At 47.6% G+C, this 27,221-nt stretch overlaps 1 protein-coding gene across 1 annotated transcript in view; it reads right to left on the reverse strand.

Annotated features, from left to right (window-relative positions):
* LOC144772211 (tryptophan--tRNA ligase, mitochondrial-like) overlaps positions 1–27,221 on the reverse strand; it is a 93,903-nt gene that overhangs the window by 59,070 nt on the left and 7,612 nt on the right. The window contains exon 2 of the mRNA XM_078656355.1: positions 11,469–11,723. Coding sequence (XP_078512481.1) covers positions 11,469–11,723 — 255 coding nt within the window. The remainder of the gene's footprint in view (positions 1–11,468; positions 11,724–27,221) is intronic.

Below are 27,221 nucleotides of genomic sequence, written 5' to 3' on the forward strand. Positions count from 1 at the left end.
CAGGGCATAGGTGTACCCAGGGCCTACCAGGGGCTGCAGCATGTATTATGCCACCCCTGGCTGGCCATCCAAATCTGACACAACTGGCTGCTTGACAGCTGGGGCAAGGTGGTGTAATCACCCTTTGCTTTAGATATAGTATACCTATATCTAACCCTAAAATGGACACACAGATCTCCTATCAGTCACTCCTATGGCAGGCCTTAACAATCCTGAAGGCAGAGTGCTTGGAATCGTGTGAGATGGTGCTCTGGCATGAGCTGAGCCTGTCTGCGGCTTTCGGGATCTATCCCTTAGCCGTTTCCATGATATCGCATACCATATACTCTTAAGTGCATTATAATCCTCGCGGTTATATGCCAACTCTGGTATCGCTTTATCAAAACATGTCGAGTAAGGTGTCATACGAATTGGAATACTAACCCCTCGCCAATTCTGGCGACGGGGTTAGCATTCCACCCTTCTAGAGGGACGCGACATGTATGTAACCCCTAACCCCGGTTAAAGTCAAACAGAGCCTCAGCTCCACAAAATGGATGCTGCCACCGAGACACAAGTCTGCCCTCCTGCTGCTGGGAGTCCTCCCAGAGCAGGAGATAAGGACAAAGGGTTTCCTGCCAGGGGCGGTGCCAGCACCGTCCCAGACAGGGTTTTGTGTATTGTAGGTAGGCAGGGCTTTAGAGGAAGGTGACTGCACGTGGCACCCCGGTGCTCACTGTGCATAGGCTGGCTGGAACCAGTTCCAGGGTCACTCCAGACCCTGTGCTGGGGAAAAGCCCGCCAAGGAAGTGGGTGTAACCACCCCCCTCCTAGTCCCACCCCTAGGGCAGGACTTAGTCGCGTGCCAGCCCCTTTTTACAGGATAAAGGTAGGAACTGGCCCCCTTCCAAATCAGATCATCTTTGAATCCTGAAACTACTTTCCATGAAAGGAACTCAAGACTTCTTCCTAAGATTTCTCCCTTGTGACTAAGGAGTAGTCACCCTGCATCCGCAGGCATCATCTTAAGAACACTGCGGTCTGCTGCAAGTCTCTCCTCCGGATCAAGACTGCCCAGCTCGACGAGAACCGGCTTCCCTGGCACCTCTGACCTCTACCTGCATCATCAGTCACGCTGAGATTCGTGGGTGTGACGAGACCTCGAGGGACCGGCCATCTTCAAGACTGCACGACTTCTTTCCAGCAAGCCCGCCGAGTAATTTCCTGGTGAGTGCTTTGGGGTCCGAGAAGCCCCGACCCTGAGCAGCTCCAGCACCGAAGTGCAGCCTCCCAGCATCTCCACGATCTGCGTGGGGCCCTTCTGCTTTTTGCTGCTCACCGCGTTGTTTGGCTACTAGCCCGCTGGCTTGTGGCCTTCTGAACGACGCCCGACGACATTTCTGCTGCTGGTCTGGTTGCTCCAGGCTGGCCCTTGCTCCCTTCCAAAAGAGGAGCACCCCGGACCCTCCTGGTCCACTCAAGACGCCATTTTGAGTCCACCGCGTGGGCTTGAATTAGCCAAGGCTTGTTGCCCAATCCTGGGTAACTTCGACGCCGACAGCTTCATCCATCGTGGGACAGCTCGCCTTTCCATCCTGGTCGCCGACAACGCCTCCTGGTCCGTGAGATCTGCAGAGCCAGCGTCGCCCACTCACCTAGTCGAGGTGACTTCGCCCGGTGCCATCCTGGTGCCCACTTAATCACTGGCTAGTGATTCAAGAACTTGGTCCCCTCTGCTTTCAGGTTTCTTCTTCCTCGATCCAGGCTTGGATCCAACGAACTTTCCTTCACTGGTCGCCTGCCAGCAACTTCCTTCTTCCAGGCTCCTGGTCCGGCAACGAGATCCCCGACGTCTTTTCAGACCTATGCAGCTGCAGCCCCTGGGCTAGGTAACTTCGGCACTTCGGTGTCCCAGCATAGCCTCACTATCCTAGGGTCAGGATCCACTGTCGTTTTCTTCCTACCAGGTCGGGTTCGCCCGTGAACACTAACTTTGCCTTTACTAGCCTCCATAGACTTTGTCCCGCATCCCGCGTGAGAGTGCACACTCTGCACCCGAGTCCCCTAGGTCTCCTAGAAGTAATCTAACGATTCTATAGTCAAGTCCTAGCGATTCCAAAGCCTATTAGTACTGTACTTACCTGCTAGTAATTTCGCATTCCACTTTTAGACTATATGGTTTTTCGTGCCCCTCGGGCATTTGTGTATAACGTGCTAACTTAAGTATTTTCGTAAGAGTTTTGTTGTGTGCCTAGCACCCTGTCCTCATAAAGAGTACAGGGTTGTTGTGATTCTAATAAATACATTGTTTATTTTCATAACACTTGTGTGGTGTCCTTTCACTGGGTGTTCAAGGGGTAATGTGATGGTAAAACAGCTGGCTTAACACGCCCTCTAGAGTCTTAGCCTTAGACTGCTCGTATCCATGCTACTAGGATAGCTGGTCTATAAGGTTGACTTACAACCAATCATCAATGAGGGTTGTTTGGACTGATATATAGTGATCACTAGAATAGTGAACACTGCACATCAGGCCAACTTCTCACAACTGGGGTTTGTTTTTCTCTGGAGCTCAACATGGCCTTACCTGCCCGTGGAGGGCAGAGACATTATCGCCCCCTCACTCACCCGCTTCTAGGACTTGTTCGCCTAACTGAGCATAAAGTCGTTCCCATAAAATATGGTTGTTATGACACAGGAGGCACTCCCCTTTGTAATCGCATCAGCTACTCCCGCCTCTATTCTAGCTCCAACTCGAAGGAACCGCAGGCCGCCTGCGAGACACTATAGGAACTGCTGCATGAGGTGATTTTTCTCGGTTTAACACTCACCAAGGATGACACTCAAAGCACCAGATCAGACAGAAGGATAGACCGATGTCAGTTAACACACTTCTTTCTTTTGGAAGTACACAGCATCAGAATTGTTGACTTCTGGTTGAATTATGCTTTGAGAACCTTCACGCTTCCAGTCGTCCACTCATCTATCAATCCCTTGAGAATAAAAATATCTCCAGCCACAGTCCGAGAAAGGTCATCCTCGACATAACTTAACAAGCCTATAACTGGACACAATAAACAACTTACCATGGACTAGAGTTTTGCGGAGTGGGATAGCTGCCACAGCAACTCCGATGGGACAATAACATGGGATAACTTGGATAGGTTAAATGCTGTTGTGTGTATTTGTAAAGAGCCCCATCAGCCGCAAGAGTATCCTGGCGCTCAGCAGGTGTGTGTGTTTAGCCCAACTTATGGTCGGTTGGCTAATAGTAAAGCCAGGTCTTCAGATTCTTGGAGAATTGAAGGAGAGAGGAGGAGCCTCTGATGTGGAGAGGGAGATCCTTGCATGCTTCAACAGCGATGTAAAAGAACTCCCGTCCTCCTGATCTGGGTCTTTGTATGTGTACAATATGTGTGCGTAGGTCTGCAGAGCATAGGTGTCTGGGTGGCTGGTGGAAGGCAACACGACTGTTCAGGTGGAAGGGGTGAAAGTTGTGTAGTGCTATGAAAGTGTGTGAGGAGTTTGAAATGTGTGTGTGTGTGTATTGGGAGCCAGTGCAGTTCACTGACGTGTGGTGTGTTGAGACTTCTGTGTGGGAGGTTGAGGATGAGCCTGGCTGCTGAGTTCTGGACGGTTTGTGGTCTTCCAGGGAGCCGCTTGCTTATCTCAGCATTCAGGGTGTTCGTGTAATCCAACTTGCTTGCTTGTTAGCCATTTGAAGATCTTCCTCAGCATCTTAGTGACAGTGTTGACTTGTGGAGCCATGTCCAGTTTGTGGTCGATGATTCCGAAGTCCCCGTAGTGGACTGCTTCCATCTTGTTGGTGTCGAGCTTGAGACCATTGGCTTTCATCCAGTGAGCGGGTGCGGTCATGCAGGCGGTGAACTTGTTTCTTGTGTTCGGGGTCTTGTCTGAGGGAGAGTATGAGTAGTGTTTGAGCATGTCAGCATTAGAGAGGAAGTTTATGTTGTGGGCATGGATGATTGATGCTCGCCAGAGGACTCATGAATGCGTTAAAGAGGATGGGGATGAGCAATGAAACACAAGAAATGCTGCAGATAAGTATGTGAGCTTCTGAGAAGTAAGATGACAGGCTGACGGCCTGAGTCCTATCCGCTAAGAAGGAGCAGATCCAGCATAGAGCCGGTCCTTGGATGTCAATCTTGTGCAGGCGCCTGATGAGGATGGGGTGTGAGACTGTCATAGGCTGCAGAGAGGTCAATGAAAAAGATGGCTGCCGTATTCCCTCGGCCAAGTATCATGTAGATGTCGTCAGGCCGGCAGCGAGGAGTGCTGCTCCTGAACTGTGGGAGGGCCTGAATCTGGACTACATGGCATCTGGGAGTGGGCAAAATATGCGGTGCAGGAGCTCAGATGGGATGGTTACCTGCTAGATCTGGGCACAGCACACTACCCGTCACACACTTTTTGTGGGCCTCCCGAGTAGTAAAACCATTTGGATGACTATTTTAATCCAGTCTTTTGATTTAGGCCAGGTTTATTTTTGCTTTTTTTCAGAGAATTCTTTGTACGTTATTTTTGCTTGGTCTGAATATTTCAAAAGTGCCATAGCTCTACTCTGAGTGTAACATTTTTCCATTTGTATACCCGCTTTTCTTTTAATGTGTACATAAATATTTCTGCCACAGGCGCATACATTTCCTTGAAACCTCACTGAGTAGGAATAGGAGGTGTGTGTGTGTGTGCAGCTAGCTTTACATACATTAATTCATACTTGGTCCATGTGCTTAAAACTCCTCTGGATCCACAGGGCTAGATGAAGAAGAGTTATACCATCTTGCAGAGAAAATAAAAGAATGGGGGGCACATGAGATGATGAACCGCTCACTCAATGACACTACATGTTTATTAAAATTAGCTTAAATAATTCACCATACCATAAACATTATACTTGCATACAAAACAGATTAAAAACTAAAAACTACAAAGATCAACCTGAAATGACTAAAAACAGTAACATTCCCAAATGGACCAGCTCACGCCTCCGTTTCGTGATCCAGCCACTCATGTGACAAACTTCTCTTCTAAGACATATGGAGAGGCCTAACAGGTCAGCAAGAAAATAGCTGCACGTGATGTCTTTGCTGATGCAATAGTCTTTTTCTTAGATCAGTTGTGCATGCATTGCCAGAGGCCTTTGCAGATGGCGTTCTCCAAACTCAAAGAACGGTACAGCAGAATAACTTCGTAAGCGAGGTTGCGGTCATCTCTGGAGTGTGCTGCTCGGAGCTTGATCTGCTTTTGACAAGAGGTTGAGTTGATCTGTCTTTGAAAGCGCCACTTCCTGCTGTCTTGACATCCAGTTGGGCGTATCTTTGCCTTATTGAACGCCCATCCAACGCGTGTCAGGTCTCACTACACAGCATGATTTCCTTCGCTACACAGATTGCAACACTCTTGGTTCCTTGGTGGGCTCAAATCTTGACCTTCACATCAGACTAGTATGTCTTTATGGATCCTCTCCAGTTCCTGCTGCAACCTTCTTCTTTTCGAGAGAACTTAATCACAACAAGATTTTCCTCGACACAGCGTACTCTCACATGCAAAGATTCCTTCTCCTGTGTTGAGGCCTTCGTTTAGCTTGTCGTCAGTGTGAAAATTGGACACAGGTTAACATTAAATAGGAGAATTAATTACAGAAGGCCTCAGCCACTGCCTGTGAGATGCTGCTCTGTTTCTAACTGTAAGTGAGATCCCTCAGGTTCCGTTCCCGAGATACCAGCCCAAGACACCACGTAAGCATAATTGTAATGTTTTAAACACCATATTTTAGAACGTAATATGCTTTAGAAGTAGATAAATATAAAATATTTATTTTTATTATTAGATGATGGTGTTTCTTTAACAGAAATATGTGAAATGAATTTGGAGAGCTGACATGATCCTGATCGACACAGACCTAGAAAGCGAGTTTGCTTCGCTGGCTGTGGAAAGAAGGGTCAACATGATGGGAAATTAATTTGCTTCAATGTGATGGGAAATTAATGAGCAGTTCCGTCCAGATGGTGCACGAGCGCAGCCACGCAGAGAGACTCCGTGTAGGGTTCCCAGCCTCAGCAGTGAGAATGCGTGCAGTGATGTGCCAGCCCCACTACAGACGGGGAATCTACTAAGGCACAGAGTGCTGGCGGTCTACCACCAGGCCCACGGCGGCAGCTTCTCAGGTAGGATTACTGACCGTCATAGGAAGGGTTTCTTCCCACTCTGACAGACACCACTGTGATCAGGAACCCCATCCTGTGGTGACTGATGCCAAGGATCTGGAAGACGAACGATACTCAGTGCATCATTCGTATCACAGAGCTGCAGCCAGATGGCTGGAATCCCCATCATCCCAAATCCCATATCTGAGCTCCTCTCTCTGGAGGTGTCCGGTGCATGTCCTTGCCTGGAGGTCTGCTTCCAGGGGTTACAGCTGGCAAATAATGTGTTAGAAGACTTGTACCGTGAGGAATAGTGAACAGAGTAACCTTTGGGACCTCCCAGCCAGAGAAGGGCTGGTCATGATTTAGACGCCATCTAGTCAGTTTCTTTGTTAAGGCCGAGGAGGTACTTGGGTATTGGAGGTTAATTCAATCATATGAGTCCTTCTAAGAGGGGGCATACACCTTTGGAATCCCATTTGCATTCACAATTTTGTGACTAAAAACACAATACATTTGTTGGATTTCCACAGAAAAACCACAAGGAGTGCAGTTACAGCTGGACATTCATGGCACAAAATGAGGTACTGAGTTAAGAGGCATACCACGCAAACACCCAGTCACTGTTTGCTCCTGTAGGACGACACCATAGTGGCATGTCTCCTTTGATTAGGCCCCCCCCCTTTTTTTGTTAACAGCACGACCCGGAAAGGTAAGATTACAGCCTCGATGTATGCATATACAGATTTTTCTAGCTAGGTTCAGTGACTGCAAAAACAGCAGACATCCTCAAAGCACTTGAAAAGAAGGCAACTCCTTCACTTGAAACTGCCCAGCAGATGTTCACTTTGGACAATGAAGCCGAGAGCAATGGGATGGTTGGTCCAACTATAGAAAGGACCGGTTTGTACATAGTGCAGGGACAGGGACCTTAGTCTACAGGCACAAAAGTGCACTGATATTTTATCTTTCTACACAGATAAAACACCTTTAACTCCGTGCAGGAAAGTACTCTATGTTGTGCACAGACACACACACACACACTTTTTGCTCCACTGCTGAGGGTTATGACTCTGGAGCAGACACTCACACCCAGTCAACAGATCTGGGTTTAATCCATCATCGTTCTGTAGCTCACTCCACCACCCCAGTTCAGACACACCTATATGCAAATCAGTCTGACCCTGTGCCTCAGTCCAGCCCGAACTGCCAAGCCAGGTCTTCCCTGAACCGGAAACAAGCATCCTGGGACAGGTTTGGGGTAACACCCCTCATCAGCCGGGTCCCACGTCTGGGCATACCCTGCCAACTTAGGGCGAACAAAGCAAAGACAAGGAGATGATGGACAGAGCGCTGAAACTTTTCAGACACTCACCCCCAGTCAACTGATCTGGGTTGAATCCATCATTGTTCTTTAGCCCACTCTGCCACCCCAGTTCAGACATGGCCATATGCAAATCAGTCTTGACCCCATTCCTCATGGAAACAGTCGAGCTCAGACCAGAAAATAGCATCCTGGGACCGGTTTTGGGGTAACACCCCTCATCAGCGAGGATAGCTTGAATCTGGTGGCGTAGCGAGCACAGAGCCAAGGTCTGGGCATACCCTTCCCACTAATGGCGACAAATGCAAAAAGAACAGATGATGGACAGAATGCTGAATCAATCAAACATTCACCCCCAGTCACAGATCTGGGTTAAATCCATCGATTGAGGGGGAGTGTTCCAAAGCTTAGATGCCGCCACAGCAAAGGCTCTCCTCCACACCCTGCCCTGTGAAACCTAGGAATAACCAACAGGTTTTTACCAGCAGAACGCAACTGTCTAGTGGGTACATACCGGTGGAAGAGAGGCTTAGTTCCCACAGGGCCCGAGTTTTGAAGTGCTTTATGAATAATACATACAGCCTGAAATACAATTTGTCTGGCAGCCGAGAGCCAGTGCAGTCTCCGAACAGCATCAGAGAGTGAATAATATTTGGGAAGATCCAAAACGTCGTGCTGCAGCATTATGGACAAGCTGCAACGTATCAATGGCGGTCTTGTTAATGTCCAGTTAGAGCGCGTTACAATGAACCATCCTGGACATAATCCGTGCTACAGCCGCTTGTTTACGCGCAAAAATAGAGGAATGGAAATACCTTCCCATGGGTCTTAATAACCCAAAAACAGGATGACACAGTCTTATTGACCTAATGATTAAAGGACAGGTTGTTGTGAACTAGAACACTAAGATTCTTTGCGGATGCAGAAGGGCTGGGACATTGCCCAAGCATTACTGGCCGCCAAGTGTACCATTTTGAACAAATTAACATTTACATTTTTATTTATATATAGAAGATGGACAACCCCCCCCCCCCCCCCCCAGTGATCTGGTATTAATGAGAAATATAGTGAAGGTGTTCATATGTAAGCAAGAAGGAAGGGAGATAGCCTGAGTTATTGCCGGGCCCAATATCAAGGAGGAGGGCTCAAAGTTGCAGACAGGGCACCCAGTAGAGGTGTCAGTCAAGAGTTCCCCCAACCTGAGGGGGAGAAAACAGGCTATAGACAGGGAAGAGGGGAGGCGCACAGGAGAACATTTGGGGGGATAGCAGGAAGACGATGGCAAGAGCAGAGGGAAACTGCAGGCAACAGCCTTTGACCTTAAAGTGACAGTGAGGTGGAAAAGAATCCAGGGTGGTAAGCAACGTCACTAAAAAAGGAATCACGTGGTTTAAATATATAAGAGCAGAGTTGGCAATCCCGGAGAGTTCAAGTACAAGATAATAGCAAATCGCTGGACTGCTGAAACTTCAGAAGCGCCGAGAGAGATTAAGGTAGGAATTTGCCCATTAGGAACGTTTTCACGTCCTTTTTGAAACTTGATAGAGCAGGTTTTCTTCTGATGTACGGCGACCGCGAGTTCCAGATTCTGGGGGCAGCCCCAGAGAAAGCTCTGTTGTATGTTTTCTTCTTCCGGAAGAAGGCTGTCTCACTTACAACCCAGGAGAATGGACTTCATAGGCTGAAGGGGTGTCCTCCTCATGCGGGGCACCCTCACACTTAGAACCGAGCACCCTGCCTTCAGAATTGAAAGGCCTGTTCTAGGGCCTTAGATATAGGGAAACCTAAAACGATATCTTTCGTAAGTGGGGCTAGCACCAGGTTACACAGGATGCAATGGCAGGCCTGCAGTCTTAATTTGAGTGGTCTCCCATGGGTTGCATATACATGCTGCAAGCCATGGGGGACCCTTGGTGTACCTATGCCCTGGGTACCTTAGTACCATATACTAAGGACTGATAAGTATACACCAGTATCCAATCTGGGATGTACCAAAGTACTTACCATAACAATTTAGGGGAGAACGCACAGTGACTGGGGTCCTGTTTAGCAGGATCCCAGTCAGACTAGTCAGAAACAGCATAGCACCAGGCAAAAAGTGGGGGCTAACCATAAAAGAAGATCCTACTTTCCTACAACTAGCATGTCAAGGATAGGAGCAGAGGAGTCTTTCAGCCCGGTTTAAGTCAGGATTATCAGGTCAAGATCATGTGTGAGGATACGGTCAGCAATATCTCATGCAGGACTATCGGTGTTATCAGGGTGTGAAGAGTTAGAAGACAAGAGGAGGGTTTGGATACTGTTGTCAGATAGAGGGACTTTCTGTCTAGACGGTTGCATGAGCTGATTGGGATAAGGTCTAGTTCACCAAATCAACTGCATAGGCGTTGCGGGAAGAAAGGACAGGTTGGAAGGGATGGGTGTTGGAGATATGACGGGGTCATTGATGAGAGTCTTTGTTCTATAGTCCTTATTAAGACTGAATGCTGGTCACCTCTGTTGTGATGTGAATGAGTCTATGCAAGTCTGCTTTGAGATCTTGCAAGATTTTAGTAATCTCATCCAGTCGGATTCTAGTAAGGTATGGGGGCGGGTTGTCAGGTCTTGAAGCAGCGGATGGGGGGGGGTGATGATGATGTTGGGAATAGGGTGCTGATATATTGGGGAAGAGAGCATAGGGGTGGGTAGAGGAACGATTGACGTTAGGAGGGGGAGAGCTCAGTAGATGGGTGAGAGGAAGGGCTAATGGTATGACAGTGGTTATTGGGGACTGGATCAGCATTCTGGGGAGACAGTGGTTGAGGCAGGTGGGAGGTCAGATATATAGTCAGGCGAGGGTGATGGTAACATGGCTATGTAAATCTGAAGTAATTGCTCTGGCTGTGGGGTGAGGCTGCATCCTAGGGTGGTGGCAGTGGTTGAGTTAGTGATGCCTGCAGCGTTAGGAGGAACGTGCAAGGAATCAGATATTCATGCTGTTTTCTTGATGAGAGGGACAAATTCCTCAAATAATTTAAGGCTGTGATCGGTTAGCAAATGGTAGTCTTAAACCAGTCCAAGTTTTCTTAATATTTGCACAAAAAAACAGTAGAGGCGTTCACTTAAGACAAGGGACCACTTGGCAATTATGTACGAGACTGTTCCCCGGCCAGCCCAACTTTCTCGAGGCCGGTTGGGGGAGCTAGTCCAACAGGCAATACAGTAAAACCTGACAAAGCAAGGAAGACATGCATTACTAGGAGAAGTGTGGCTCAATGGTTAGAGCGGCAGACCCTGATGCAGAGGTCTAGCCCGGGACCAGGGTTCAATTCCCCGCCTCGGCGGGTCTTGGGCTCAAAATTCCACGGACCTGACAATTCTCGCCTCGGTGCCTATTCCAATCATGGAGTCCCACTCTGCAACTCTGGGCAATAGCTTGCTTAATCTCCACAACGGCCCCCACAACGCTAAGGATTCCTGGCCTCAACCTTGGGGGTGCCCAGGAGTGGACACCTCACAGGGAAAGCCAGGATGGGTTCCACAGCGGTATTCGTACAAGCGCCTTGAGACCCTTGTGGGTGAGTAGTGCGCTATATAAGTATCAATTTACATTTACAGTAAACTGACAGACTTCTAAAATGCTACAGAAATGACAAGTTCAACCTCCCAATTTGCAGCTCATTTCATCCAGTGCTTTGATTTCTCTTTCGCATAGGTTGGACACACACACACACACACACACACACACACACACACAGACACAGACAGAAGACGTAACATGCACAACTCTACAGCTGTGCTCACAAATCTGGCATGAGACGCTTGTAAGGGTGGCCACCATGTCTTGGACTACAGAGAAACCAAGACACCAGAAAATAAGCAGATTGTTTCTATCTGTATTTAGATATATTCTATTTAATCTATGTACATTTAGGTTTACCTTGTGAAATCACCCTGAAGTGGCACAGAGTTTACATATTTGTACTCATACAAAACAAATAAAATGAGAATAAGCTGACCTCGGATTGCTGGAATAGTATGGACTTCTCAGGGTCGATTCCACACGCTAGCAGGCAAGCCGTCATGTTAAGCACGCTCCGCCGCAAGGTAGAGGGGTCCTGCGGGATGGTAACCGAGTGCAGGTCCACAATGCTGTACAAGACCCTGCTGTACTGCTCCTGCAGCTGCACCCAGCTCTCGATTGCCCCCAGGTAGTTGCCCAGGTGAGGAATGCCTGTAGGCTGGATCCCAGAGAACACAAGGGGCTTGACATTCTGCAACAGAAAGGAAAGAAACATGGAGGTAAGCGAGGCGCAAAATCAATTTCTCCCAACCGCAGATGTTATGAACAGCATCTTAAGGCCCGCCTTATTTCTACAGTGCAGGATGGAGGGATGCTGGATCCTTTCAAGCTACCGTGTAGAGATTGAACTAAAAAAATGCAGTGAGCAGGTCAAGGTTGCCCAATGCGCATTAAGTAGAGCACTCTGGACAAGGGGAGCAGAGATCAGGAATTGCACCTCTCAAAAAAACACAGACTTACAGGCTTGAGTACTGCAGAAGGAAGCTAAACAAGACAAAGAATCTGCAGCCTTTAGTACTGAGGTGCCTGCCAACCAGTGCATTCTTCCATCATTAGGAGTTAACCAAGGAAGGTGGAATTGTATAGCATTTGTGCAACTTGTGATGCTTGGTCACCTTGGAGAGGGATGTGCCTATACTATGTCACCACAGAGGTTTGTGCAGCTGGTAGTCGCCAGTGCTTTGTTGCATCTGAAAGGTCTGTGTGTGGTTAGCGAGCATGTATGCTTTGTCTCAGCTGAAAGGTTTGTGTGGTTAGCGAGCATATATGCTTTGTTGCAGCTGAAAGGTTTGTGTGGTTAGCGAGCATGTATGCTTTGTCGCATCTGAAATGTTTGTGTGTTTAGCGAGCATGTATGCTTTGTCGCACCTGAAAGATTTGAGTGGTCAGCGAGCATGTTCGCTTTGTCTCGGCTGAAAGGTTTCTGTGATCAGCGAGCATGTATGCTTTGTTGCAGCTGAAAGGTTTTTGTGGTTAGCGAGCATGTATGCTTTGCTGCAGCTGAAAGGTTTGTGTGGTCAGCGAGCATGTATGCTTTGTCTCAGCTGAAAGGTTTCTGTGGTTAGCGAGCATGTATGATTTGTTGCAGCTGAAAGGTTTGTGTGGTTAGCGAGCATGTATGCTTTGTCGCACCTGAAAGATTTGAGTGGTCAGCGAGCATGTTTGCTTTGTCTCGGCTGAAAGGTTTGTGTGGTTAGCGAGCATGTATGCTTTGCTGCAGCTGAAAGTTTTGTATGGTTAGCGAACATGCATGCTTCGTTGCATCCGATAGGTTTGTGTGGTTAGCGAGCATGCATGCTCCGTTGCATCTGATAGGTTTGTGTTGTTAGCGAGCATGTATGCTTCATAGCATCTGAAAGGTGTGTGTGGTTAGCGAGCATGTATGCTTCGTTGCATCTGATAGGTTTGTGTTGTTAGCGAGCATGTATGCTTCATAGCATCTGAAAGGTTTGTGTGGTTAGCGAGCATGCATGCTTCGTTGCATCTGATAGGTTTGTGTGGTTAGCGAGCATGTATGCTTTGCTGCAGCTGAAAGTTTTGTATGGTTAGCGAGCATGCATGCTTCGTTGCTTCTGATAGGTTTGTGTGGTTAGCGAGCATGCATGCTTCGTTGCATCTGATAGGTTTGTGTTGTTAGCGAGCATGTATGCTTCATAGCATCTGAAAGGTGTGTGTGGTTAGCGAGCATGTATGCTTCGTTGCATCTGATAGGTTTGTGTTGTTAGCGAGCATGTATGCTTCATAGCATCTGAAAGGTTTGTGTGGTTAGCGAGCATGTATGCTTTGTCTCAGCTGAAAGGTTTGTGTGGTTAACGAGCATGTATGCTTTCTTGCAGCTGAAAGGTTTGTGTGGTTAGCGAGCACGTATGCTTTGTTGCAGCTGAAAGGTTTGTGTGGTTAGCAAGAATGTTGTCGCACCTGAAAGGTTTGTGTAGTTAGCGAGCATGTATGCTTTGTCGCACCTGAAAGGTTTGTGTGGTTAGCGTGCGGACATTGCTCTATGACTCGAGCTCATGTGCAAAAACTGATTTATTCCTCAAGCTTGTGTGCAAACACAGGTTCTATGCCTCAAGCTAGTGTGCAAACACAGGTTCTATGCCTCAAGCTAGTGTACCAACACTGGTTCTATGCCTCAACAGTGTGCAAACACTGGTTCTATGCCTCTGGCTACTGTGCAAACACTGGTTCTCTGGCTACTGTGCTAATACTGGATCTATCGATCAATCATTAAAATCAATCAGTATTTGTAGATATGGGATTATCACCCGTGAGGGTATCCAGGGGCTAGGTCCCTGGGCTTAGTCGAAGAGCCAAGTCTTAGGTTTCTTCCTGAAGTGAGGTTTGGAGGTGAAGGGCGTTATAGGACTTGGGTGTGAGGTGGGAAAAGGAGCGGCCTCCACTGTGGCGACGGGGGATGCAAGGTGTCTGGGCGAGGGACGCAAAGCGAAGGTTTCTGGATGTTTGGTGGAAGTTCAGGGGGTGGGTAAGGTATGCTGGTCCTTGGTCGTGGATGGCTTTGAAGGCGTGCCAGTAGTTTGAATTTGTATCTTTTCTGGATGGGAGCTAATTGAGGTTCCTCAGTTGTTGGGTAAAGAGGTTCCGTTTGGGCAGTTGAGGATCAATTTGGCTGCAAAATTATGTATCGTCTGGAGCCTTCTAATGATTTCTGTGGTGGTTCCTGCGTACAGTGTGTTGCTGTAGTCCAGACAGCTGGCGATTAGGACGTGCATGACTTTTACTTGTACTTATTGGGAGCCATTTGAAGATTCTTCGGAGGGTGTGGAGCAGGCAGAGAAGACTGTGTTGATCTGTCATTTCATGGCAAGTTTGCTTTCCAGGATGATGCTGAAGTTTCGGGCGTGGTATTCCGGTGTGGGGGTGGGTCAATGGTCCGATGGCCACCAGGTGTCATTCTAGAGAGGCGTGGTTGCCAAATATCAGCACTTCGGTCTTGTCCGTGTTGAGCTTTGGACAGTTGTTCTTAACCCAGGCTGCGAAGTTCTTAATACAGTTGTGGAAGTTTGTCTTGGTGGGGTTGGGGTCTGCTGCGAGAGAGAGGATGAGGATGAGGTGGTGTCATCGCTGGAGGATATGATGTTCATATTGTGGGTTCCGACGATGCTGGCTAGAGGGGTCATGTAGGTGTTGAGGGTGGGGCTGAGGGATGAGCCTTGAGGGAAGCCGCAGATGGTAATTGTGGGTTCCGGGGTGAAGGGGGTGGGGGAAGGAGGATTCTCTGCGTGTGTCCTGTGAGGAATGATGTAAACCATATAAGAGAGTCTCCCTTGATTGCGATATGGTGCAGTCTCTTGATGAGCGAGTGGTGGGATACAGCGTCAAAGGCTGCGGAGAGGTAGAGGAGTGTCAGGACCATACATTCTTCTCTGTCGTATGTCGTCTATGACAGCAATCAGAACAGTTTCTGTGCTGTAATTGGCACATAAACCAGATTGGGAGGAGTGTAGCAGGTTGTTTATCTCCAGGTTTTCAGTGAGCTGCCGGTTGATGGCCTTCTCCAGGACTTGGCAAGAAACACGAGTAGCGAAATGGGGCGGTAGTTCTGAAGTTCACTGGGATCTGCGGTGGGTCTCTTGAGGAGAGGTCTGACCTCTGCATGTTTCAATGTGTCAGGAAAGGTGGCTGTGGTGATAGATGCATTGAGGATGGTTGTGAGCTGGGGGCTGATCTTGTTGTTTCCTAGGTTGAAGAAACGGTTGAGGCACAGGTCAATGGGTTCTCCCGAGTGGTGGGAGTTCATGATGGCTGTAGTGTTGGGAGTGACAAGTTGTTCCTATACAGCGAGATGTTGGTGAGAGGGAGTCTTCTGTTGGAGTGAGGGAGTCAGTGGGTTATGGCTCGAAGTTCCAGTAGATGGCGGATATTTTGATGTGGAAGGGATTCGCAGAGGTTATGTGAGGTAGGGATTGTGTTCTCAGTGGCTGTTTGGCAGGAGAACTCTCCGACATTGGTGAAGAGTTCCTTGGTGTGTTTGGCGCTCGCCTCGATGCGGTCTGCAAAAGCATCCCTTTTCACAATCTTCTCTCCAGTTGTTTACAGCTGCGTTTCATTGTCCTGATTTCCGGTGTGCGCCAGCTGACTTGTTTGGTGGATCTGAGGTTTTGGCTGCTTTGATGGGGGCACCTCGGTCAGCGGTGTTGGTGATCCAGGGGTTGAAGTTCTTGATTGCCTGTTCCAGGTTGGTCGGGCGTCAGGATGAACAGTGTTGAGGGCGTCCATCCATTTGGTCTATGTCACTTTTCTACAGCTGCAGAAGGAGGTGCTGGGGGGGTTGGGGGAGGTGCATGGTGACCCTGTGATGGTGAAGGGAACGTTGGAGTGGTAGTTCAGGTCAGTCCAGTCTACAACAGAAGTCTAGCCCTTCCAAATACTTTCCTTGTATTGCGCTAGTGAGTCTTTTAAGGAGATGCCTGGCTGCCGTATCCGCTGTACATTGGCGCCATATGCTAATTTTTTTGTGCATATTATTCATTCATTTTATGAGTTATTAGTGGCTTCTCCTTATTTTGTTAGTTTGATTTTATTTACCAGTATTTGCAGTGGACAAGGGAGCTTGTCTCTTTTCAAACAGGGTTGCTGGACTCCTGTTTAGTTTTTCAGTTCCCCTCACAATTTTTTGTCAAGCAGCACTTTGGTCACACCCCCCCATTTCCCGCCTCAGCTTTTGAGATACAAAAGCAGCCAAACCACACGTCTGTGCTGCTGGTGCACGAAGGCACGCCAAAGGCAAGCCCATCTGCGACAGTCCATGCTCGGACGGCGCTCATCGCCAGCCATGCTGCTGGTTTGCGATCAGACCTTAGTCGGCCCTCTCACTACACCAGCGAAGACCTTCTTGATTTGTGTCCCAATGGTAGGAATCATTATTGTACTCTGTATGACCCTTTGAAAACTGTAAATGGTTGGACCTGCCATGGTTACTCATTAAGGTTTTATAACTCCAAAGTTAGCCCAGTCAGGAAAGCTGAACATCCCTCATCTGAAGTAAGCGCTCTGTGCTGTACTCTAAATCGATGCTAGGTCTCTCGTTAAAAACAAACAAAAATTATTTGAATGCCTTCAAACTAACAATATTGATCTTGCCTTCATCACGGAGACTGGCAGATGAGAGCTCAGGCCCTGGCTTGGTTCTAGCCATTCCGGTTGGTCACTCACTGTTCAGATTAGATGGCATTGGAAAGAGAGGAGATGGTTACGGTTAGTGTGTCAAAGATATCTTTCTGCCAGTTTTTCTGCTGTACCTTCCTACACGGACCACCAGGCCTTGAATTTTAAGTTCATTCTTCACAACCTTGCTTCTTTTAATGGTTTAATTTATCGACCTCCAGGTCTGAGAACTGCCTTTTTAGATAGCATTTGTCAATTGCTCGAGAGTTAGGCTAATTTTGCCGATTTTACGATTCCCGGCGATTTTAATTTTCATCTGGAAAACTTGGATGATAGACACTCGGTAGGTTTGTTAGACCTTAAGAATAGCCTTGGAATGTCCCAGTTGGTCACTGCTCCATCTCATTCTGCTGGCCATACGTTAGATGGCATTTTTTCTGACAATATCTCTTTAGCTTTTACAGAGGCTCTACCTGTAACCTGGTCTGACCACAGCGCAGTAATCTTTAACTTGAAATGTGAGGCTAAAATGCCTAAATCAATTCCTTCCTTCGCTATTAAAAACTGCTATTCCGGGCATAAAATTGAGGCAGAATAATTTGATTATCTGTTAACACTTCCCACTGCCTCAAATCTTCAACCATGATATTTCGGAGTATAATTCTTGGTTTATAACAGCAGCTAATCAATTGGCCTATGCTAAATCTGTCTGTATTAGGAGGTTAATCCCCTACCAACCTTGGTTTTGGTAGAATCCTAAACATCTGAAACAGCTTTGCAGATGCCAAGAACATTGCAGGAGGCAAAATTATGACCCCCACGGAAAACATTTTTCATAAACTAAAAATCTCTGAATACCACGCTCAGATTTTTGTGGAGAAACCTGCTTATCGGCCAAGAAATCTACTAAAGAACTTTTTCTACGGTCAGAAAACTCACCAAAGTCAATGACCACTCTGATAGCCATCAAGCCTTATACGATAATATTGTGTCTGCTTTTGAGGTGAAAGTGCTGGATATTTTACCTTTCCTAGAACCCCGGTGCAAGCCCGTGTCATCTCTGGATGCCATTGCACCAGTCTTTGGAAGGGTTTCCCCCACAGACTCACATGGGGACACCATCTGTTTCTAACTCACTATCGCTTTCTTTCTTTTCCCCTTTAACTGTGGATCAAGTTTAGGATCTTATTCTAACTATGCGTTCCGGGTCACCTTCGGACCCCTGTCCACCAAAGATTCTTCAGTTGGTTTCAATAACTATAGCTAGACCTGTGATCATCATTTTTAACAAAATGTTTCTTCAAGGATACTTTCCAACAGATTGGAAGGTGGCTCGGTGTTGCCTTTGCTAAAAAAAATAGATTTTAATCCTTTGGACTCTGGCAATTATCGCCCCTTATCTCGTCTTCCCTTTCCATTTAAGATGGTGGAAGAGGCAATAAATAAGGAACTAACTACTTTCTCAAATTCAATAAATTATTGGGCCATTCTCAATTTGTTTTCAAGCCAACATAGCACCAAGTCAGCATAGATTACTGTATCAGAGGAGTTCGGAGCCATCTTGGACAAAGATGGCCCTGCAGCATTGATTTTATTAGATCTTTCGGCAACTTTCGACACGGTCAAACAAAGATTTTGATTGACCATGTAGAGGTACTGGTTATCAGTGGCACTGCTCTTGCGCTGATTAAATCTTTTCTTTCAGAGAGAGAGCAACTAGTATCAATGGATGGGTATTCTTCCAGTTCATTCTCTTTTCCTTATGGGTCCTTTAGGGTCTATCATGGAGTCCTACCCTTTTCAACATACATGGGACGCCCCTAGCCACTCGTCAAAAGATTTGGGCTCTCTGTTGTTAGTTACGCAGGTGATACACAGATTGTGCTTCCATATCTGGAAACCAACAGGAATCAGCTGCAAACTATCTCAACTGCATGCAGCATGTCAGCCACTGGATGTCAAACAACTGCTCAAAATTAAATTCAGGCAAAATTGAGGTTTAGCCGTTAGGTAACATCATCTTTTTTTGGTCTCCAGACTTGTGGCCATCTGAGCTAGGAAATGCACCTGTGCCGGTATCAAAAGTATAATTCCCAGATTTTTTAGTTGACAACCATCTGTCGTTTGACAAACAGGTAAATACAGTGACTTCATCTTTCCTCAGTCTAACATTTTTGAGAAAGATCTTTCCTTTTGCTCCAGAAGGTCTAAGGAAATTAGTTGTCAGTGCTCTCCTCCTTTGAAAAGTTGATTATTGTAATGCAGTGTATATCAATCTGCAGAAACATTTACTGAATACATTACATATCCTTCAGAATTCAGCGGCAAGGCTACTACTTGGAATTCCTAGGCAGTAATCCGCTTCCAAAGCTCCGATTCAACTTCACTAGCTACCAGTACATAAGCGCATTGATGTTAAGGCTTGGTGTACTGCCTACAAGGCCTTGCATGATGTAGGACGAGAAAACTTGAAAAATAAATTCATTTGGTACCCTCCATCTAGGTCACTACGGCCTTTATCAGCTTTCAATCTGGTTGTCCCTAGATACAAAAGTGCCCGCTGGGTCGGTGGAAGTTTTATCTATGGGACCACTAAACGATGAAACGCTTTGCCACTTCATCTGAAGACATGCACTTCCTTGTCCTCCAATAGGAAGAATCTTAAGACATGGTTCTTAAATCTGTAGATACTGTTTAGGTTGTATTTTCCATTCTTTACTTTTTTTCCCTTCCGTTTGGTTAGAGCCAAGAACTCTTCAGGCATGTGTGCGATTTATAAAATGCATTTATTTCATTTGACTGTTGCTGGACATGAAGATAGGGTCCAATATGTGTTCTGCTCTGTGTGTGGGGCCTGTAAACAACTGGGTGAGGCCCATTTGTCCATTTGCTCCAATAGGTTGGTGAAGTTCTTGTCTGTGGAGTTGTCCCGGTGGAAGTTGAGGTCTCAGAGGAAGATGTAGGACTTGGATTCTATGGCGAGTGGGGCGACGAAGTCCGTGATAGCATCACAAAGGACGGTGCGTGGTCCTCGGAGTCTGTAGGTGGGGGTGCCTTTGATGGTTGTATTGTGTATGGGTCTGATTAACATACGGACACTGGTTCAATGCCTCAGGCTAGCATATGTTCACTTGCTCTACACTTTGCATTCATGTACATTCACTTGTTCTGTGTGTCACACTAGTGCGTCTATGGTGAGAGGGAATTCTGCTGCTCATTTAGAAGCCTCGTCATCCACAACTACTTAGCACGTCATTGGTGCACGGATGCTGGAATTAGAAAGTGTCTCATTTCTAGTGGCTCCTGCATTTCTCCAGAGGAGGTAGATCTAAGGCTGATCCCATGCCAGGCCCTCCACTAACAAAGTTCAGGCAAGAGGGCCGCCTGGCACACGCATGCAAGGTGGCACAGTACGCTTTAATGGGCAAGTGAATGAACAGATGATTGTGTCACTGATCGTCTGCTCGAATTTGAAGTTTTGCCATGACTCTGCCTCAACGGACTCCGTTTGCCATCAGGTAAATGTGCAGCACTCTTTAGAATATAAACCAGAACTTCATATTTCACAAAAATAAAGAAAATGTAAAAAGTTGTTAAAAAGTGAAAAGAAAAAAGGGCTGAAGCAGATGTCAGGTTTCAATCTAAACGTTTCCCTGGACTGGCCTGATAGAACCATTGCCTAAAATGCTGTCACTTTCCTCTATCACTTTGTATCTCCAAGGCTTCATGCCCACGGTAAGATCCGAAGCGGTCGCCTTCCTGAGCCTCTGCAGCCATCGCGGCTGAGAGATGCCGCAAAGCTGTTCATCCTCGGAGTAACTTTACTAGGGCTCACAGGGAACGACCTGAAAAGAGGAGCTGTAGGGTCGGACTGGGACAGAAAATGTGCCCAGGCACCAAAATAAGAGCAGCTCCACTTAGTGAATTGGAAAGCTGACAATGTAGCTCAAGTTGGAGCAGTTTTTAACTTGTAAAGATAGGATGTTTTAGTTTTTTGCAGGGTGTGGACGACTGCATGGGTTTGATCTTGCTGCAAACAATGTCGATTTTTAATAGCAGGGAAATAAACAGTAAAAACCAGCTCAGTGGGTAATAGGACTGCCCACAAACAGCCAAAACAAGGGCCCGCACACTGCTTTCAGACAACCCATCAGGCACTGCCTGATTGCCCTCTAGGTCTCTCCGACCCTGAGGAGCTGAGGCTGGGGTCAACCTCAGCCACCCAGCAGCTGCTGTCACCAGAGTACTAATGTCCTCCCAGATGCACGTGGGGACCCTACAAATACAGCCTCGTCTATACAGAGCACAACTTCAATAATAGGTCCTTGCATCATTCCACTCCAGGTCATCGTTGTCATCACGCCTAGGAGGTTAGAGAGTCTAAAAGCCCGGTTAGGATGCTGGGATATGGCCGGTCAGACCAATCTCTGCAGCCCAAGTTCTAACCACTGAGCTGCAAGCAAGTGGCGTCTTATGACATCAGAGAAGAGGAATGATCCCGAGGACTGCTGGGAAGAGTCGAAGCTCTCCGGGGACCATGATGCAGGTCTGTCCTGGGGTTAATGCCCCACAGCTTGGCACATTAGGTGCCTACCCAATAGTCTCAGCTTGTGTTTCCAGCTAAGGACCACCAGTCTTCATTGATGACCACGACAGCAACATAAATAGGCCTTGAAAACCATACCCGCCCACTCGCTATGGCGAGTCAGATGTTAATCAGGTCGAGCTATTTTTAGCACCTATTTGGTCCGTTCTGGTGAGTGAACTTAAGCTGGAAGGAACAGGTGTTCTGTTCATTCAGAAAGTGAATTCATACTAATATTATAAAGAGAGATCCCAAACCTTTGAGGCGGGTAATCTCAGGAACCACAGCACCAATCACAACACCCAATACAGCTTTGGAAAGGGCAGTTGCGGCAGAAGGACATAGGCTATGCAGACGGCCAACATTATTTTTTTTTGCAGAGTTTTATATAGCGCGAACTTGACCCGAACTGAATCAGTTATTAGAGCGCTTTACATAGCACCAGTTACGTTACATGAGGATACACATTCATTTTTGTTAGGCACAGGGAGATTAAGTGATTTGCCCAGAATCACAGGATGTTTGGCGTCGTTACCAAGACTCGAACCCAGATCCCCAAGTCAGAGGTTGAGCACCTTAGCCGTTAGGCCAACTCCTCTATACATTTAAAAGGTAAAAGAACCGTGCCAGCAGAGTAGTCCCTTGTGGGCGTGTCTGCGTTGTGCAGTGGGCGTGGGCTGGGGGCGTGACTAACGCTGGGGTCGTGTGGTACAGCCATCACATCGTGGGCTGTGGGCGTGTGCTGGGGGCGTGACAAACGCTGGGGGCGTGTGTCCGCCCTTCATGCCATGTGAGTCGTACATACAAGCGCCAATTACGTTGCTGCACAGCATCAAGGGGCACGCTGGGGGCGTGAGAAACACTGGGGGCGTGTGTCCGGCCTTCATGCCATGTGAACGCAATTGCGCCGCATCAAGGGGTATGTTGGGGGCGTGAGAAACGCTGGGGGCGTGTGCTACGTTCCGCCCTTCATGCCATGTGGGTCGTACATTAATCAGAAGATCGTCTGCTGTGGCCGTGTGCTGGGGGCGTGAAAAACACGTTCACCTGGAGGCCTGGTAAGTAACGTTACTGCAGCCTCTCCTGCGCGCTGTTACTGAACTCTCTCATTCAACGAAATTACACGCGCCTTCTACCATCAACCAGGGCTCTAGCCGGGCTCAGGTGGTGGATCAGTACACTAATTACACGCGCCTGATAACATCAACCAGGGCTGTAGCTGGGCCTCAAGCGGGGGAACACGCGCCTGCTAACATCAAACAGGCCTGCATCTGGGCCTCAAGCGGGGGAACACGCAAATGAGCATGTCTGCGAGGACAATTACTGCAGCCTCTCCTACTCGCTGTCACTCAACTCTCTCATTCAACGACATTACACGCGCCTGCTAACATCAACCAGGGCTGTAGCCGGGCTCAGGCGGCAGATCACTACACCAATTACACGCGCCTGCTAACATCAACCAGGGCTGTAGCCGGGCTCAGGCGGCAGATCACTACACCAATTACACGCGCCTGCTAACATCAACCAGGGCTGCAGCTGGGCCTTCTCCGTCCCTATTCTAATGAAACAAAAGATGTCTGCCGCGAGATTTAAAAATAAATTGCCCTAGCCAAATACACACATTACACACATTCTATTTCATACCCGGACAACGTCGGGACAGGCTGCTAGTAAAAATAAAGACGCCTTTAAATCTTGTTTTTATCTTGACACATTTGCTGTCTGTTCAAGGACAGAGGTAAAATGTCAGTTTGTCTTTTTACTCATTGTTTATCTTATCATGGAAAATCGGTTACTTTTCTTTCTCTTATTATAGTTAGATGTTTTTGTCAAGTGAGCGGTCTGACAATCATTGTGAAACAAAAGGCTGCAAGATGTCAGGTTTTCTTTTTAACACATCGCTTAAACAGCTTGTAAATGAATAGCTTAACCCCTTCTATGCTGATGACGAGCTCAGCTCGTCATCAGCGTTACCTGCCGTACGCGGATGACGAGCTGAGCTCGTCATGTATCGCGGTAATTTAAAAAATACCGCACACAGCGGGAAAAGCCCCGCACGCATGCGGTTAAGTATTTAAAAATACATCAGCAATCAAAAGAACTGTAATTCAGAAGTGTGATGCAAACAAATATTTAAATGTGAGAAAAACAAATCAGAACACTTTACTTGGTGATGTGCAGATGGCAAATATTTGCAGAAAATTCATTTCCAAACACTGAATACTATATAGTTTTATCAGGAAAACCACATGTCCGTGGAAAACGTTGTGGCCATTTCAATAGAAAAGCTGCTGGTCGCAAATAAGTGTGCTACCACTACATGCTTCACATATGTGTTTATTAAAAGTGATCGTTTTTAAACACAATTGCCCCTGCCATGAGGACAATATGGTTAAAGAACTAAGAGGTAAGTCAGGGGACATCTGTATCCTACAAAAGTTTTGTCTATTAAATCAAAAAGGATTTTTTTTTTTTAAATAAGAGTTTTATATGGCACGAACTTGACCCGAAGGTATCGGAGCGCTTTACATATCAACAGTTGTGTTACACGAGGACACATTCATTTTTGTTAGGCACAGGTAGATTAAGGGATTTGCCCAGAATCACAGGATGTTCAGCGTCATTGCCGAGACTCGAACCCAGTTCCCCAGATTCGAGGTCGACCGCCCTAGTCGTTAGGTCAACTCCTCTTCCCTCCCTGTTTTTGTGCAGCAGACCAGTTAAATTTGCCTATACGAAGCTGCCTTCATATGTGATAAAGAAGAAAATGGCGGTTCAGGGAGTTAAAATACTTGCCCAGGATCACATGATTTGAAACGCGTTTATGGGCCACGAGCATTATAATTATGTCGAGTAGATTATGTCACTGGTCTTGCAGGTCTAGTAACATTTGTATGATTTTGAGGCCTGGTTAAGACCGCCGCTTCCCACACATCCTGTGTGCAGTCCACATAGTTTGTCACCACTTCCTCTGCAAGCTCAACACAACAAGGTGGCAAGCAAAGCTCTACCTGCCCAAGATGCCCATAAGTAGCACCTCGTAGCGTCAAGTTGCCGCTCCACAGATAGCCAGGGCTCATGGACGGGGAGCAGAGGGGATCCCGCTGACAGCTCTGACCGGTATGATGGATGGCTTCCCGCACTGGGTCTCCCCACAGTGTCCGCTGCTGGGTGGGGGCGACAGACGGAGTAGGTGCCCAGACAGAGGTTTGCTGTGCTAGCAGCGGGGAGGCCTAGCGCATGGCTGCCGCTCGACATGCTCATGATTAATGGGAATCAAATGACGCAGGACAGCGCCGGGTCTAGGGGGCCAGCCCCACCACATACGCAGGAATCTCATGTTGTCAACCAACAGAGCAGCCATGGAAAAACAGAGCATTTCTGATCAGCTCGCCGCGGGCTTGGCCACCATAGCATGAAGCTTCTGACTTCCAAGCCCAGCAAGACTTTACCCTCAACCAAAGCCATATCCATTGCCAGGCTTCAGCGTCACCTTGACTTCACAACTTTACCAACAGACCCACCACACTGGGACATGTGCAAGGGGACAGACTAGCCTTCACCATGAGAAGCTCACGGCTCTCTCTGGCTCCTGGCTGGCACACAGTAGAGGCAGGACTTCAGCACTGAGCCACTGGAGCTCACAACATGGGAAGCGTTGGACCCCAGTCAATGGAACCCCAAGGCACGTGCCACAAGCACTGGAACCCCTAGGCACATGTGGGAAAATGAGTGTTGTGCAACCTGCCTTTGTTACTTGTGGTGGATGCAATAAAGAGAGGTAATACAATTTACTCAGAGTCCGGAATTTTTTCTTTTTTTCCACAGAGTGGTACTCAAAACATAGGAAAAGAGGATTCTCCAGTGGGCTGGCACCCCAGGCACATGTGCGAAAGGCAGTGCCACTCACATGCAACGCGTTGATTCACCCAAGGGTGTGCGAAAGGGAGTGCCACTCAGCCACTCACAACGTGAAGTGTTGATTCCCCCCCGAGGGTTGGAACACCCCAGGCCATGTGGGAAACAGACTGCCACTCACAACAAGGGAAGCGTTGATCCCCGGGGGTTGGAACCCCGTCCCCTAGGAAGATATGAGAAACGGAATGCCACTCACAACATTGGAAGCGATGATCTCCAGATCGTTAGGACCCCTAAGCACAATAGGGAAAAGGACTGCCATCACAAGATTAGAAGCATTGATCCCCCAAGGGTTGGAACTCCCAAGCACATATGCGAAAAGGAGCACCCCTCACAACTTGGAAAGCAATGATTCTCCCAAGGGTTGGAACCCATAGGCGCATGTGGGAAAAGGAGTGCCACTCACAACATGAGAAGCGTTGATTCCCTGGAGGGTTAGAACCCCGTCCCCTAGGCACATGTGGGACAAGGCAAGCAGACCTGCGCAATGCAAGTTTAAGAATGAGGCTGCAAACGTACTAAAGTTAAATCAGGTGATCGGTGACACTTTCGAGTCAAGAATTCTCTGCAATGCTCAAAACCTTTGGGCACTGCTACAGAATCCACAACAAAACACGAACAATTGAGCTAAGGCCTTCTCTCTAAGGAGGACGCTCCATGTCCATCCACGGCCCTCTAGTGGACTCAGCATATGACAGGTGTACACAGGGGGGCGCTGCAGGCTGCCGGAGACATGTGCACTCAATGACAATCATGGCAACAACAGCTCAGGACAGAGTTAGAAGAACCAGCTCAAATAAGGGATGGAATCACGCCTATCAAATCTACTTCCCCATTTTGGTTTAGGCCAGCCTGCGCTGAGTTTCTAACACTACCGCCACTCCTTCCAGCCAAACAGGAGAGCAAGGCCAGTTCCACCTCTCCTCCTCTCTGCGATCCTCATGACAACCTCTTCTAAGGACAGCCGAAGACAAGAGCAATGCATAATTGGGCTCTGCAGGGTCCCATGTCCCAGCATCCCTCATCCCACACACATCACGCATGTGTATGCTGAATGCACCAGGGCATCACATCCCTGCTCAAATGACCTGCAGATCTCACAGCAGCACACCACTATCCCAAAACCCAAACATGGTCACCAAACTCCCACTGAAACAACACATCGCCGTCTCATATTTATTAAGAACCACTCTACTGTCCCACATGGGACCATGTCCGACATTTTCATCTTGAATAACCTGGAAGGCATTTTGATTTGACTCACGCTAACCACATCCTATTTCCTCCAAGTCCTAATGCACAGGGCCACAGCACATAACACACCGGGCGGTGGTGCAGGCATCCGCCAATCTGTGCCACTGTCCATACTCCAAAAATCACTGCCTTCAGCAACGTCGAAATCCAGGCCAGCCTCAGCCTACAACAATCCCATATCCATCACTGAGATATCCAACCGTGTCAAGGCTGCCTCCACCTGCTCGTTCAATGGCCTCATGCTTGGTGGTTTCAACATCTGCAAAATGCTCTACAAAGGACAAACTGGGAGCCAGCAACATCACACAACGCATCTCACAATCAACCCACAAAAAGCATTGCGAAATCTAGGTTCACGTCGCCGATAATAATTCCATGAAGACTATGAGCAGACCCCGAGTAAAACTTGTGCCTACATGGCACAATTCTGGGAGTCTGACCAAACCCCAACACTGATGTCCAAACACTACTACAGAAAGGCAACACGCTTCGAATGACAGAAGGAATCGTGTACTAGTGAACTGTTGAACCTTGAGGCTCGAACCATCCACCAACAAGAACCTCAAACTCAACATCAGATGATAGAAAAAGAAAGGGAGATACGCACAGAGGCCTGATGATATCACCACCATCAAACAGCTCTGCATCACCTGAAGTGAACTCTCCCCAAAGCCAACATCACATACTACAAAAGCAGAAGCCATCAAACATTGCCTAAGCCCTTTAGGAGAATCAATTATCAAACAATGAAAGGATAACAGTTGTGTCATTAACTTCATCACAGAAAAGATTGAGAAATACCAACAC

Source organism: Lissotriton helveticus, chromosome 8, assembly GCF_964261635.1.
Source record: "Lissotriton helveticus chromosome 8, aLisHel1.1, whole genome shotgun sequence".
Taxonomy (NCBI): domain Eukaryota; kingdom Metazoa; phylum Chordata; class Amphibia; order Caudata; family Salamandridae; genus Lissotriton; species Lissotriton helveticus.